The 14,260-nt window shown below is 41.1% G+C and overlaps 2 protein-coding genes across 2 annotated transcripts in view; both read right to left on the bottom strand.

Annotated features, from left to right (window-relative positions):
• Positions 1-356, bottom strand: part of LOC141773446 (melanopsin-A-like) — an 87,454-nt gene extending 87,098 nt beyond the window's left edge. Inside the window, exon 1 of the mRNA XM_074645288.1 lies at positions 141-356. Coding sequence (XP_074501389.1) covers positions 141-338 — 198 coding nt within the window. The 5' untranslated portion in view covers positions 339-356. The remainder of the gene's footprint in view (positions 1-140) is intronic.
• LOC141773450 (cytochrome P450 3A30-like) overlaps positions 1-14,260 on the bottom strand; it is a 302,943-nt gene that overhangs the window by 30,009 nt on the left and 258,674 nt on the right. The gene's annotated exons all lie outside the window — the stretch shown is intronic.

Genomic DNA, 14,260 nt, shown 5'->3' with positions numbered 1-14,260 from the left:
GACATTATTTTGCCAATAAGCGTGTAAATATTAAATTATCAATATTTTATATGATGTTCGTTTACAAACTCTCAACTAAAGTGAGCCGTTCCCCGACCTTTCAAACGCAGCAAAGGATAAAAACAGGAAAAGTTCCTCACCGTTGGGGCGGCCGAGGCGGGAAGCTGGAGCTCCACGAACCGGGACGCATCCACCGCCGAGCCGTTGCCGATCCACGCGGATGCCGCTGTCAGCGCCAGGGTCTCCGTGGTGCGCGCCGTGCAGTTCGGCTCGTGGTCGCTGCACAAGATGATGCCCTGGTGCGCGGACCGCAGCAGCTCGCTCTTTCCGACGTTCATCGTCCTCCGCCTCCTTTCCCTCGCTCCTCCTCACGCGCTCTGTCTGAAGGAGGAGAGAGAGAGAGAGAGAGAGAGAGAGAGAGAGAAGAGAGAGAGAGAGAGAGAGAGAGAGAGAGAGAGAGAGAGATGACTGACAGTTGCCCGAATGCAGCAGGTGTGCAGCAGGTGTAATTAAAGGTGCATTAGGTCAACATTAAAACACAACGTAAAACAAAATAAACAGAATTTGACTTTTGACCTTTCAAGGTGCCAAACTGACCCCTGACATATTTGCAAAATGACAGTTGAGGAAAGTAACTAAGTAGCCAACAACTGGGCTTACCTGTAGTTTTATTAGGCAACTATTTAAATTTTCTACACTACACTACATCTCAGAAACAAAAAATGATATTTTTACTGCACTATATTTATCTAACACTTTACAGATTCAGATCATTAAAGATGATGTAGGCGAGATTGGAGCAAATATGATTAAAAAAAGTTATTTTTATAAAACGGTCGCTATATCCTGAGAGTAGTACATGAAACAGGTAACCTGAAACAAGACTCGGTCCAAACCGAGTATATGTCTGGACCGTATATGGTCAGTATGTGAATTTGTGGCTAAATTGTTACACAAATAGTCAGTGGTCATGTCTATCATGTTCTGTGAACAGTTTTTTTTCCACTTATATCTTAATGTTTGATTGAAAGACAACTTATAATGAAGCAAATGACATCAGTAATAGTAAATGGTAATATTTACTGGTCAGTATATTATAAGTTTTATACAAGGTGAAAATGTTTTAGCATGACATACTTTATATTAACATCAATAACAAACGTTTATTGTATTATTATTATTATTATTTTGGGTTCATCCCACAGTAGCGACGTGTGGCTTGTGAGATACAGTCAGGAGGAAAGACAGGTGAAAATTTGCTTCGCGCTTGGTGTGAATGCACGTAACACAATACAAAGCACAACATAACGTAACTTAAACGAACATAAACAAAAGCACATGCACAACAACAGCACTATGTAATGATACATTGAACCACTGACACGCTCCCAAGAAGACGTAAACACAGAACTGTTCTCCGCCTTTTCATTTTGAAAGAGCAACGGCCAATGAGGAAACTCCAACAGTCTGTCAGTCAGTCAGTCAATCAGTCAGTCAGTCAGTCAGTCAGTCAGTCAGTCAGTCAGTCAGTCAGTCAGTCAGTCAATCACTCAGTCAATCACTCAGTCAGTCAGTCAGTCGGTCACTCAGTCACTCAGTGACAGACTTTTGTGTTTGTAGGGCTGGCCCCCTCGCAGTCCAGCCAAAATATCATGTTCCTCTGTGTCCTCCGGTGCTCCTAACGGCATCTGTAAGATTTCACAGACCGGAGGAAAACAAGCAGTAAGAGCTGATCTGAGGTCTGCTGTGCAGCTGCTATGAGAGCCGGCTGTCAATCACTCGTGAACTCCGACAAAACGGTAAAAATAGGAAGCGCTGATCAAATATGAATCAATATTCTGTTAGGTTAATGCCTATTTCTCTCCTCAGATGTTCTCAGAATCATCTTGTAGTGTACTGTTTAGCTGTAAAATGAGAAAGTTTGTGACGCCGCTTCCATTGTGAAATCTGGTGATGAACGCCAAGTTCCGGTGACATGACCGGAGCACAGCCAATAGGAACGCTCTCTAAATTAAATGACCTGTGATTGGTCAAAGTCTCCCGTCACGGGATAGATTTTCTAAAGTCTGAAAACAGAGCCTCTGCTTCAGCTTCCAGACCATGGTCAGAAGACACCTTCATTCACACACCACGCTCTTTCTCACTCGCTCTCTCGCTCCACCTCTCACATGCATATGCGCACACTCCACACTGCAGAAGAGTTAGTTTAGCTCTGAGAATATCTAGTGAATGTACAGTGGACATTTGTGCAGAAATAACTGCTGCAGCTCCTCCAGACCAACAGAGGTTTCCCGTGTCTTGTGAAGTGACGGGGCTCAGCAGAGAGAAACGTTATCGTCTCCGACCAAAACTCCGGCATCTCCCCTGTTCCCTCCGGCCGCGGTCGGGAGGCTGAGGCAGGAAAAGCCAACATTAGAATCAGCTTTGATTCATGGAGAGACCTTCGTCTGGTCAGCTAACATTACTGCCAAGCAGCTGAAATATAGAGTGATATTGTGCTTTTAGCTGACATATGTCGCCTCACTGTTTTGAGCGATGCTCGTTCATGACTATGTAGAGCGTGCGCGAGCGCGAGCCCGACGCTGACTTTCGTTTACTTGGCGGCCACAGGTGTCGCTGTTAACAAGCAATTTGTGATTCTTACATAGAGTCCCTTTAAGTAAAAGATCTGAGTACTTCTTCCACCACGGCTAAATGATAAAGACAATCACCATCATCAAACCATCACTGCAAAACCCTGAGTACAACATTTTGTAACATTCAATGCCAATGTTTCTTTTCAAATTATTATTTACGATAATATTTGTGCATGACAACTTTGACCACGGAAAGTATGGTTCCAGTTATAGTTACCTAAAAAGAAAAAGAAAAATGCTGCCATTCCAGGTCAAGTCCGAGTATTTCACGATAAAATCTTCAGTCTAGACTTTCAACAGGGTAAATGTGCACACCTGTGCTTTGTCATGAAAGTACACATGGGAAATGCAGTTCGCAGTTGTAGTTCTAAATATCACAGATACAACACGTCAATGCTTAACCTTAACCATTTGAGGTCAATGCATAACATTAACTATTCAAGGTCAATGCCTAACCTTAACTATTCGAGGTCAATGCCTAACCTTAACTATTCAAAGTCAGTGCCATAACTATTAGGGGTGTGACGAAATATCGCGATATAAAAATGTGACGATATGCATCGTCGAGACAAAAAACTGAATGGCGATATCAGGGCATAATAGCTCCGAAGCTAAAGCTGCAGCCTCTTCCTGCTGCTGTTCAAGGCCTATGGAAGGAGGCTGAGTAAGCGCCATATCTTGCGGACCCAATCGCAACGCACGGCCGCAGCTTCAGTTACACTGTGCATGTGTTATACCCCGTGACCCAGCCTCCTTCCTATAGGCCTTGCTATCACACACAGCGTCAGTGAACAGCTGATTAGAGAGGCTGCAGTGGAGACTAGTTGACTACGCCTGTTGCTGTTAGTAAGTGCAATAACTTTGCAAGTGTAAAGCCAAGATACGTTGCGGCTCCGGAGCCTCAAGCCTGGGGCACACTGCCCGCTTCAGGCTCGCCTGACGGCAGCGTCACGTCGTGGCCGCGTGATGCCCACCTAGGGTGTTCACACTAGACGCGAGTTAGCTGCCTGTCGGGAGCGTGTCAGCTACCTGTCAGCTGTGTTTCTGATGCTGCTGTCAGCCCTTTCTTTCTGCATAGAGTTTGTCTTTTAATGGCCATTTAACTTCATGATAAATATAATTTATATTTATTTTAGACAGAGAAAGGTTCAGAAACGTGTGGTATTTAGTAAATAATAGTAATAATCCACAATTAAAACTCCGTACTGTATTCATTTATGATGCTTTCCAACTCTCTGCTTGTTCCACATCACTGTCCGGCACATATTTCAGAATAAAAGCCTCGTGTTAACAAATGAAGGAATTCTGTGCAAAGAAAACCCGCTTTAGGGCTTTTATTTCTAAATGAAAGCAGGAAGTGTTGATTTAAACCCCACACTTTATAAATTTTTGGAGCTCCTCAGCTAGTAGCGTTATCGTCTCGTTACCGACCGGGTGCCGGTGTCTCCCTGCTCTCTCCGGCTGCGGGCGGAGAGAGCAGGGAGACACGCTGCAGAGCCCCGCTGCATCAGCCTGCGCTGAGGCAGTAAAAGCCAACACTAAGATCAGATCTAAATCATGTTCATGGAGAGACCTTCGTCTGGTCAGCTAACATTACTGCCAAGCAGCTGAACTATAGAGTGATATTGTGGGTTTAGCTGACGTGTGTCGCCTCACTGTTTTGAGCGACGCTCGTTCAGGTATATTTAGAGCGAGCAAGCGCGAGCCTGACGCTGACTTTCGTTGATTTCACGGCCACAGGTGTCGCTGTTAAGAAGCATTTCTGAAAGTTACAAATAGTCCCTTTAAGGAAACAATAAAAAAGCATGATTAAAAAAAAGACAGATTTCTTTACAAAAAGTGCTTAAAGTTCAGTTTTTAAAATCGACTGAAGGAGATTGAATGACTGAAACATTTCAACATTCGTCCAATGTTTCAATAACTTGTATGCTCAATAACATTCATTCTTAGAGAAGGGATTCTCTGTACCTGAACGAGTCTTGAGAAGATGAAAGTGTAAATCCAGGACCTGGATCAGAACCACAAAAAGGTCCAACGAAGTCGGATGAGAAACTGCCGCCAAACTCTGTTGACCCTTTTGGGGGCTGATGGGCAATTCAGCTCCTGGCTTTTGTCTTCAGAAGTTTTGATGCACTGAGGGAAACATTCTCCTGTTCACCATCCAGATACCTTTACCTGGCGCAGGTACTTTGACTCTTTAACTCTGGGTTGATTAAATCTGCAGGAAACACCTCAAAGCTCCAAGTTCACGCCGGAAAAAAAGACATCAACTCCTGCTGCGCCTCCACACTGAGCCCTGATGGATTCATTGATTCACAAAGTCTGAAATATGGGACTCTTTGCTGCTTGGAGCTGGATGAAATAACAGATTCATACACTGGTAGACATGTTTATAAGGGAGAGAGAACCACACACACACACACACACACACACACACACACACACACACAATGTCTGTGGGGTATGTGGATCTTTAGATCAGCGCCCTGATGAAAAGTCATTACGTTGATTATCTGCTGAGCTGCTGCTTCGACGAAATGCAAATGATGAGACAGGGACAAACACTCTCACTGATCAACACATGATTACACTGTCTGTGTGTGTGTGTGTGTGTGTGTGTGTGTGTGTGTGTGTGTGTTGGTTAAACTGTGGGAATCTTAACTCTGATCACTTTAATGGATGACAGCGATCAAACTGAATTCATATCAAACAGACTTGGACGCACAAATCTGATAAAGTAACAAGACTTTACTGAGCTCATGATGGCTGCTGTTGTTTATCTTTGCACAGCCCCAAAAACAGTGGTGGGAAGTACATTCACTTAAGTACAATTTTGAGGTACTTGTACTTTAGTTGAGTATTTCCATTTTATACTACTTTACATATACTTATATACCACTACACCTCAGAGGGAAATATTGTACACTTTATTCTACCATATTGATTTGACAACTTTAGTTACTTTGCAGATTCAGATTGATAACGCAAAATATAATCAATAACTAAATTATGATGTGTTTTTATTAGGGCTGCCAATCGATTCAAATATTTACTCGCAATTAATCGCATGATTGTCCACAGTTAATCACGATTAATCGCAAATTAATCACACATTTTGTATCTGTAAAATGTACCTTAAAGAGAGATTTGTCAAGTATTTAATACTCTTATCAACATGGGTTTAACTGCCATAATGATTATAATTATTTGAAATGTTTGTTTACATAATGGCATTTCTGCAATTTCTTTTCTTTAATATTGATTTGCTTGTATTAACACATAGGAGCCAATGTTTTGTTTCTTATGTTGTGCGGGGACACATTTAGTTGACGCAATTTCCTTCAAGAAGACATGTGAAGCAGCAGAAGATTTTGTTCTACGCTCAGATATTTAAGTTTAAGTTTAAGATGATTGCATTGCCCATATTTTTGAAGAAACAGTGCTCAAGTGGACTCATTTCCCTCTCGGTTGTGTGCAGCCAGCGAGTTCGACGGTGGATTTGATGACGGTGATGTTGATGAGGTGCAGTTAAGAGAGGAATAAATCAACAGAAGAACCACGGTGTCGTGTATTTCCTGGAGGGAGTGATAATGGGAGTGGGCAAATATGCTGCTTTATGCAAATGCATGTATATATTTATAATTGGAAATCAATTAACAACAAAAAAACAATGACAGATATTGTCCAGAAACCCTCACAGGTACTGCATTTAGCATAAAACAATATGCTCAAATCATAACATGGCAAACTGCAGCCCAACAAGCAACAACAGCTGTCAGTGTGTCAGTGTGCTGACTTGACTATGACTTGCCCCAAACTGCATGTGATTATCATAAAGTGGGCATGTCTGTAAAGGGGAGACTCGTGGGTTCCCATAGAACCCATTTACATTCACTGATCTGGAGGTCAGAGGTCAAGGTACCCCTTTTAAAATGGCAATGTCAGTTTTTCCTCACCAAAATTTAGCGTAAATGTGGAGCGTTATTTAGCCTCCTTCCTGACTAGCTAGTAGGACATGGTTGGTACCGATGGATTCATCAGGTTTTATAGTTTCATATGATGCCAGTATCTTCACTTTAGCTTCAAGCACGCTACAACCTAAAAATCCAGAGTCGTGTTGCGTTAATGCATTAAAGAAATTAGTGACGTTAAAATGAATTTGCGTTATCGCGTTAACTTTGACAGCCCTGGTTTAAATGTGACTGTGTGCGTTCACATAACTCAGTTTTTAGTCATTTCTGCTTTCAAACATTTTATCTGACAGCTTTTGTTACTTTAGAGGTTTCAGTTTTTCATCCCCTTCCTGTCCAATGAAAACCACGTATCTCCAGATGTGTTGATATCGAATGTTTGTGATGATCTGAAGGAGGAAGTTTTCCTTTATGTGTTGAGTAAATTCTCCTCCTTCTTCACCTACTTAAACTATTTAAAAAGCCTCTTGGATCAGCTGGAAAATGCATTGTCACAAAGCTGAAAGCTGTTTGGACTTCATCTATTTTCAACCTGAACATATTTAGTGTGTATCTTTTGTTTAAAGGAACAGTGTGTTGCATTTAGGGGGATTTATTAGCAGTATAATATTAATTAGTATTAGGGCTGACAAAGTTAACGAGATAATAACGCATTAATGCTAATTTGTTTTTACGCCACTAATTTCTTTAATGCATTAATGCAACTTGCGATATCAATCTTTTGGAGGTTGTAGCGGGCTCAGTTTTAAAGCTAGAGTGAAGATACTGGTATCATATGAAAACAGAAAATGTAAAGAACCAATTGGTGTCATAGGAGGCTAAATAAAGCTCCAAACACACGCTAAATAAAAAATGTGTGATTAATTGTGATTAACTATGGACAATCATGCAATTAATTGAGATTCAATATTTCAATCAATGGAGAGCCCTGATTAGTATGTTTTATTTAGTGTATAATCACCTGACACTAAGAATCCTGTTTTCGTTCCCTTAGAATGAACCATTTACTGTATATCTACATAGGGACAAAAACAACAAGCACCTGCTGCAGAATTTTACTGTGAACACATTTGCAATGTGTATTTCATGTTGTTGTTAGAGATGTGGAAGTGTCATAGAGAAGTAGAAGTTTCTCCTTTTCATCAATCTACAACGGGACATTTAAACTCAGTTTTTAGAAAAAGCAACAAAGATAAAAATTCAAAAATACAGTAAAACGGAGGTGAAGAGTTTCTGTCTCAGCTTTCAACATCAACCCACTAAAGAATGATCGTAATCAAATGTGTGTGTGTGTGTGTGTGTGTGTGTGTGTATGTGTGTGTGTGTGTGTGTACCTTGCATCCATTTAATCACCAGTTAAACTGATGGAGAGGAATGTAGGACAATGAGTGATTGACAGGTAGGAGGACACACAGAAAAGAGGACAAAGACTTGAAGGTCGTGTCCCTCAGTTTGAATAGGAAGCTGTTGTACTGATGTGAAAGTAATTACAGCTGAAGCCACATCAATATGGTTGAATGATACTGACAACAGGCTATAGACTCTATACACTAGATACACAATAGAGACGTACAGGGCTTCACTCTGAGTCACAACTCCATTAACCCCCCAACCGCGGGATTGATCCCGACCCACATTACTGTCCTTCATAGGTTGTAGCAGCTTCACTTTTAGGCTAAATTTTGATGAGGAAAAACTGTCCCCTTGACTTCTGACCTCAAGATATGTGAATGTAAATGGGTTCTTTGGGTACGAGTCTCCCCTTTACAGACATGCCCACTTTATGATAATCACATGCAGTTTTTGGGAAAAAAACGTGCAGTTTTTTTTAATGCAGTTATTCTAAAAATGGTCTATCTGAATATTTCTGCATACTGGGGTCCCTATACAGTCTTGAATTACATAAATTGGGTATCACTGTAAAGCTGAGACTCTTGTGAATCCAATAAGCCCAACTGTATTAATGTGTGATGATGTTAGTCCCCATAGTAGCCATGTCATTGTAATGAGACCATTTTTTTAAACTTGAGCTCACTGTATAAAATGACCTGTAGTGACCTCTAGGATAATCACAGCCTCATGAAACTTTACAGCCACAAACTAGAGACCTAGAGTATTCAGAGGATGGATGGATCAAACTAGAGACCTAGAGCATTCAGAGGATGGATGGATCAAACTAGAGACCTAGAGCATTCAGAGGATGGATGGATCAAACTAGAGACCTAGAGCATTCAGAGGATGGATGGATCAAACTAGAGACCTAGAGCATTCAGAGGATGGATGGATCAGACTAGAGACCTAGAGCATTCAGAGGATGGATGGATCAGACTAGAGACCTAGAGCATTCAGAGGATGGATGGCTTTCCTAGCTACATTGATAATACGTTTTTTTTTATACCAAATCACAGCTAGGCTTCTTCTATGGTGTTCCTCAAGGTCTTGGTGTCTTAATGTGGTATTTTGGAGGGATGTTTGATCATCCTTTATCCATTCTCCATTGGTAAAATTGTTTTACACTTAAACCCAAAAATTGCTGCAACAAATTATGAGACACGATAGAGCATGGGGATGACCATCATATACTTCTATCATAATGTTTTAAGCCCTTATACACTTTCACAATTCATCATAATTAATTACGTTCATACACGTTCAGCTGACCTGCTGATGTTCTGACTAAAACCAAGCATTTTAATTAAAGCAGCAGTAGGCGAGATTGGAGCAAATATGATAAAAAAACAAAAAAAAACGGTCACTATATCCTGACAGTAGTGCATGAGACAGGTAATCTGAAAAAAATCATGTGACTCTGTGTCCTCCCGTGTCCTCCGGTGCCCTTCGGTGTCCTCCCGTGTCCTCCGGTGCTCCTAATGGAATCTGCAAGATTTCAGACTGGAGGAAAACAACCAATCAGAGCTGATCTGGAGTCTGCCTTCCAGATGCCATCTATGAGAACTCCAATCAAACGGTCAAACTAGGCAGCGCTGATCAAATATGAATCAATATTCTGTTACTGTAATGCCTATTTCTCTCCTCAGATATTCTCAGAAACATCTTGTAGTGTATGGTTTAGCTGTAAAGTAAGAAAGTTTGTGACCCGGCAGCCATTGGGAGAACACTTGAGGAAATACCAAGCACCGCCCACCACCCGGAGCACAGCCAATAGGAACGCTCTCTCTCTCTGAAATGACCTGTGATTGGTCAAAGTCCCCCCGCTAAATGTTCTAAAGCCTGAAAACAGAGCCATGAGGAGGTGCAGAAGTCTAGTTTTCTCTCAGAACACTTGATTTACAATATGCTGAAAGGTTATTATAAGACTTTTGCCCAATGATGCCAAAAATATACTGACTACTGCAGGTTTAAGTAAAAGAGCATTTGTTCTTATTTGCATCCTCATGTATGTTGAACTGTATTTTTGCCTTTAGACAAATTTCACAATTTGACATGTTCAGCTGACCTGCTGATGTTCTGACTAAAACCCATCATTTTAATGAATTAATTTAAAATGCACCATTTTAACACATTGACAGCAGCAAATGACAAAGTCCTTTTCAGAAAACCTTTAGGGAAATTATTGGAAAAACATCAATAATAAATACTTCTTCCACTACTGTATAAGTCTGATATTCACTTCCGTTTTAACTTGGTTTTATTTGAGAATATATTCTGTAGATTATATATACACTGACAGGTGGAGGAGCAAACCTGATGGTGTTGAATGTAGTTTATCTCAATAAAGAATCATTTCCACAGATCTGGTGTCTGTCTGTCTCTCAGGACTTCTGCTTGATTGGCGGCTGACCCAGTAAACAGCAGGGTGGAGGGTTGTCTGTGTGTGCGTGTGTGTGTGTGTGTGTGTGTGTGTGTGTGTGTGTGTGTGTGTGTGGGTGGGTGGGTGCACAACTGGACGGTAATTAATTAATCACAAAAAAAACTGACTTCATCTGTTAAGAGGACAGAAATTGCATTCCCTTTACCGCACCGTTGTGACGAAAAGAGAACTGAGCCGGAAGGCAAAGGTCTCGATCTACTGGTCAATCTTCGTTCCTACTCTCACCTATGGTCATGAGGGCTGGGTCATCACCCAAAGAACTAGATCGCGGGTACATGCGGCCGAAATGGGTTTCCTCAGGAGGGTGGCTGGCGTCTCACTTAGAGATAGGGTGAGAAGCTCAGTCATCCGTGAGGGACTCAGAGTAGAGCCGCTGCTCCTTTGCGTTGAAAGGAGCCAGCTGAGGTGGTTCGGGCATCTAGTAACCCCCCCCCCGCCCCCACACACACACCTGGGAGCCTCCCTAGGAAGGTGTTTCAGGCACGACCAGCTGGGAGGAGGCCACGGGGAAGACCCAGGACTAGGTGGAGAGATTAGATCTCCACACTGGCCTGGGAGCGCCTCGGTATCCCCCAGTCAGAGCTGGTTAATGGGGCCCGGGAAAGGGAAGTTTGGGGTCCCCTGCTAGAGCTGTTGCCCCCGCGACCCGACCCCGGATAAGAGGTTGAAAATGAGTGAGTGAGTGAGTGATCAGCGCTTTATAACTTAAGAGAATAAATGCGATGGAAGATGGTGAAGGAGATGACGGTATCTCTCCCAAAGCCCAAATTTATCTGTTTAGATATTTGTTCTTAAAGTTATAACACTTTCTTTAGAAGAGATCTAACAGGGAGTTCTCTTTAGGAGAGCATACTGTATATTTATCAAACAGACCAAGTAAGGTTCATTTATCTGTCATTTTACAACTCAAGGTTGTTGTAGCCCCAAATATTTAAATTAGAATAATCATTCAAATGAATTAAAATAAAACCATATAAATGTATATACATACACCATATACTGTATATACATATACATATATACATACACCGTATACTGTATATACATACACGTCAGTAAAGTCTGTAAAGTTCAGTCAATTATTTATGATTAATATATTATTTATTTGGTGTAAACATTATTCTTTCATGCTGTTTATTTAAGTTTGTGTCACTTCAGTACTTTTCTACATATATGGTTTTAATAAGGTCAGAAGAAAAGCAACAAAGGGGTTCATTTTGCAATAGTCATTATTATTATTATTATTATTATTATTAAACGTACAGCAGAAAGAACAATGAGGGACAATGAGGAAGTGAAGTTAATCTCTACAAAAAAAAGACTTAAATCATATTATTACGATTTTAGGAGTTGACTTTTTAATGATAACATTAAACCATGTTGTTTTATTAGTTGTAAGATACCATCGACTAAACTGTAAACTGTATTTCTGTTTTTATCTTTTCAGTCCAGCCTTCACACCAGACCATCATGAGTCTGAGACGTCCCTGCTGTGGTCGGCTCAGCCAATCAGGAGTGAGGAAACACTGGCATCGCGCCTGCTGTTTCCATGTCAGCTGTCAATCAGGCTGAAGTCCTGTGTGAGTGAGAGTGTGTGTGTGTGTGTGTGTGTGTGTGTGTGTGTGTGTGTGTCTGTGTGTTCCTCATAATATGGGGACCAAACAACACAGCTCCTCAGAGGGTGAAAACATTTAATTTAGGGGTAAAGATTTTGATTTAAATTGGAATTATTTAAGTTATGGGCCTAATCAGTGGTGTAATGTAACTAAGTACAATTACTCAAGTAATGTAATGACTGTAAGTACAAATTTGAGGTATTTGTACTTTACTTGAGTATTTCCATATGCTACTTTATACTTCTACTCCACAACCTCTCAGAGGTAAACGTTGTACTTTTTACTCCACTACATTTATCTGACAGCTTTAGTTACAGATTACAGTTTTCATCCCCTTCCTGTCCAGTGAAAGCCATGTATCTCCAGATGTGTTGATGTTGAATGTTTGTGATGAACTGAAGGGTGAAGTGTTCATGTGTTGAGAAAATTCTCCTACTTCTTAAAGGGACTCTGTGTAAGAATCAGAAATGTCTTGTTAACAGCGACACCTGTGGCCGTTAAGTCAACGAAAGTCAGCGTTCTGTTGCTCGCGCCTGTGCTCGCTCTACATAGACATGAGAGCATCGCTCAAAACAGTGAGGCGACACACGTCAACTAAAACCACAATATCACTCTATGAGTGTGTTCCAATCCGCGTACTTCTGTACTTACACTTACTATTTTGAGTGCATAAGTGCGTTCACACTGGGAAGTACGGCAAAATGCAGTGCACTCAAAGTACCCGGATGTTGTACTCAGAACGGTCAAATCGTTGAGTGTTGAACGCTGGACACTTTCCACACTCATTGTCGCCATCTTGGCTACGCATTGGAAGGGGCGGGACCACTACCACTATTCAAACATACGTAGATAACAGAATAAAACAATACAATACGTAAACATACCGGTGCATTTTCAGCCAACAGGAGGACACATCGTAGGCGACGACGTTGGAAACGTAATTTCCACTCTGCTTTAATTTTTTTCTTCAACAAAGCAGGCAGATATTTTGGCGGTGTAGGGATTATACTTAGTAGGTTTTGGTTATTAGCAAATTAATTAATAAATAATAATAGAATTATTAATATTAATAAAGATTATCAATAAATATCAATAATAAACGGGGCACCACCCTGGAATCAGGGACCAATGACCAAACCGTTAATATAGTCTCATTATATATGCTAAACTATCAATTTGGAACGTTGATTAATAATTAAATTAATAACTATGACCAAAATAGATAGTAAAGGTTGAAGGATATCGGAGTTCTTGACATAGCAGAGGTTGGCATTATTCACTCTTGTGCAACATTAAAGAGACCAGCATGTATATTCCACAAACATTTATTTACAAGATAATAAAGGTTCAAAACACAATATTAATCTAACTAAATAACTAAACTAAACAAACCAAACAAAGTGTGTGTGTGTGTGTGTGTGTGTGTGTGTGTGAGAGAGAGAGAGAGAGGGGGGGGGTGGGGGAAACAAGATGGCGTCTTGTCTCAAGATGTCTGATTGGCCTACAGACCAAAATGGCGAGCACTGTAAAACTACAAAGATGGCGGAATCAAAGATGGCCGCCAGCATGTCATCACGTGACCTTATCTGAAGCTGTATGTTTATATTTACCAGTTACCCAAAAATCAAATACAGATAAATCACCACAGTCAAACTCAATGAATAACATTAAACCAAATCAATACAAGTACATCCTAGAAATCAAAGTTGGACAGTCTTGCTCAGCCATGTGCGATTGCTTATGCTAAGGTAAGCCCAGTACGTTACCATGGAAGAATAGGGTTTGTGATTCCATGTGTTGAAGTTGTGGTTCCAAATCAAAGATGTCGTCTTTGCTGTGCAGATTGGTTAGCTTGGTGCTAACTGTGAGAAGGCAGGCGCTCGCGTTTTCCACCTTTTGGTTCCTTTAGTTGCTATGACTGTTTCCTAACAGAACATAGAATCAGAGAGCAGAGCTGCTTCCGGTCTGGAGCGCAGCATCTCACCTCAAGCAGGTCAGCTTGTTGAGGAGAATGAGTAGAAAGAGAGCTGTGGCTCACCTCTTGGGTGAGGAGGTGAAGAGGAAAGAAGAGGAACAAAGAAATTCCTCTGGTTTTGTTCTGTGTGAATTTCACACCTAGGTGTGAATTGTTAGAGTGGCCAATGGAGAGTGAGCTTGGTCCACGGCCAATGGTAGCATACTTCTCACAGATTCTGGGAGACAGTT

This window comes from Sebastes fasciatus, chromosome 9, assembly GCF_043250625.1.
Source record: "Sebastes fasciatus isolate fSebFas1 chromosome 9, fSebFas1.pri, whole genome shotgun sequence".
Classification (NCBI taxonomy): domain Eukaryota; kingdom Metazoa; phylum Chordata; class Actinopteri; order Perciformes; family Sebastidae; genus Sebastes; species Sebastes fasciatus.
Note: the sequence above shows the minus strand (reverse complement) of the source record. Positions and strands in the feature narration are given on the sequence as shown.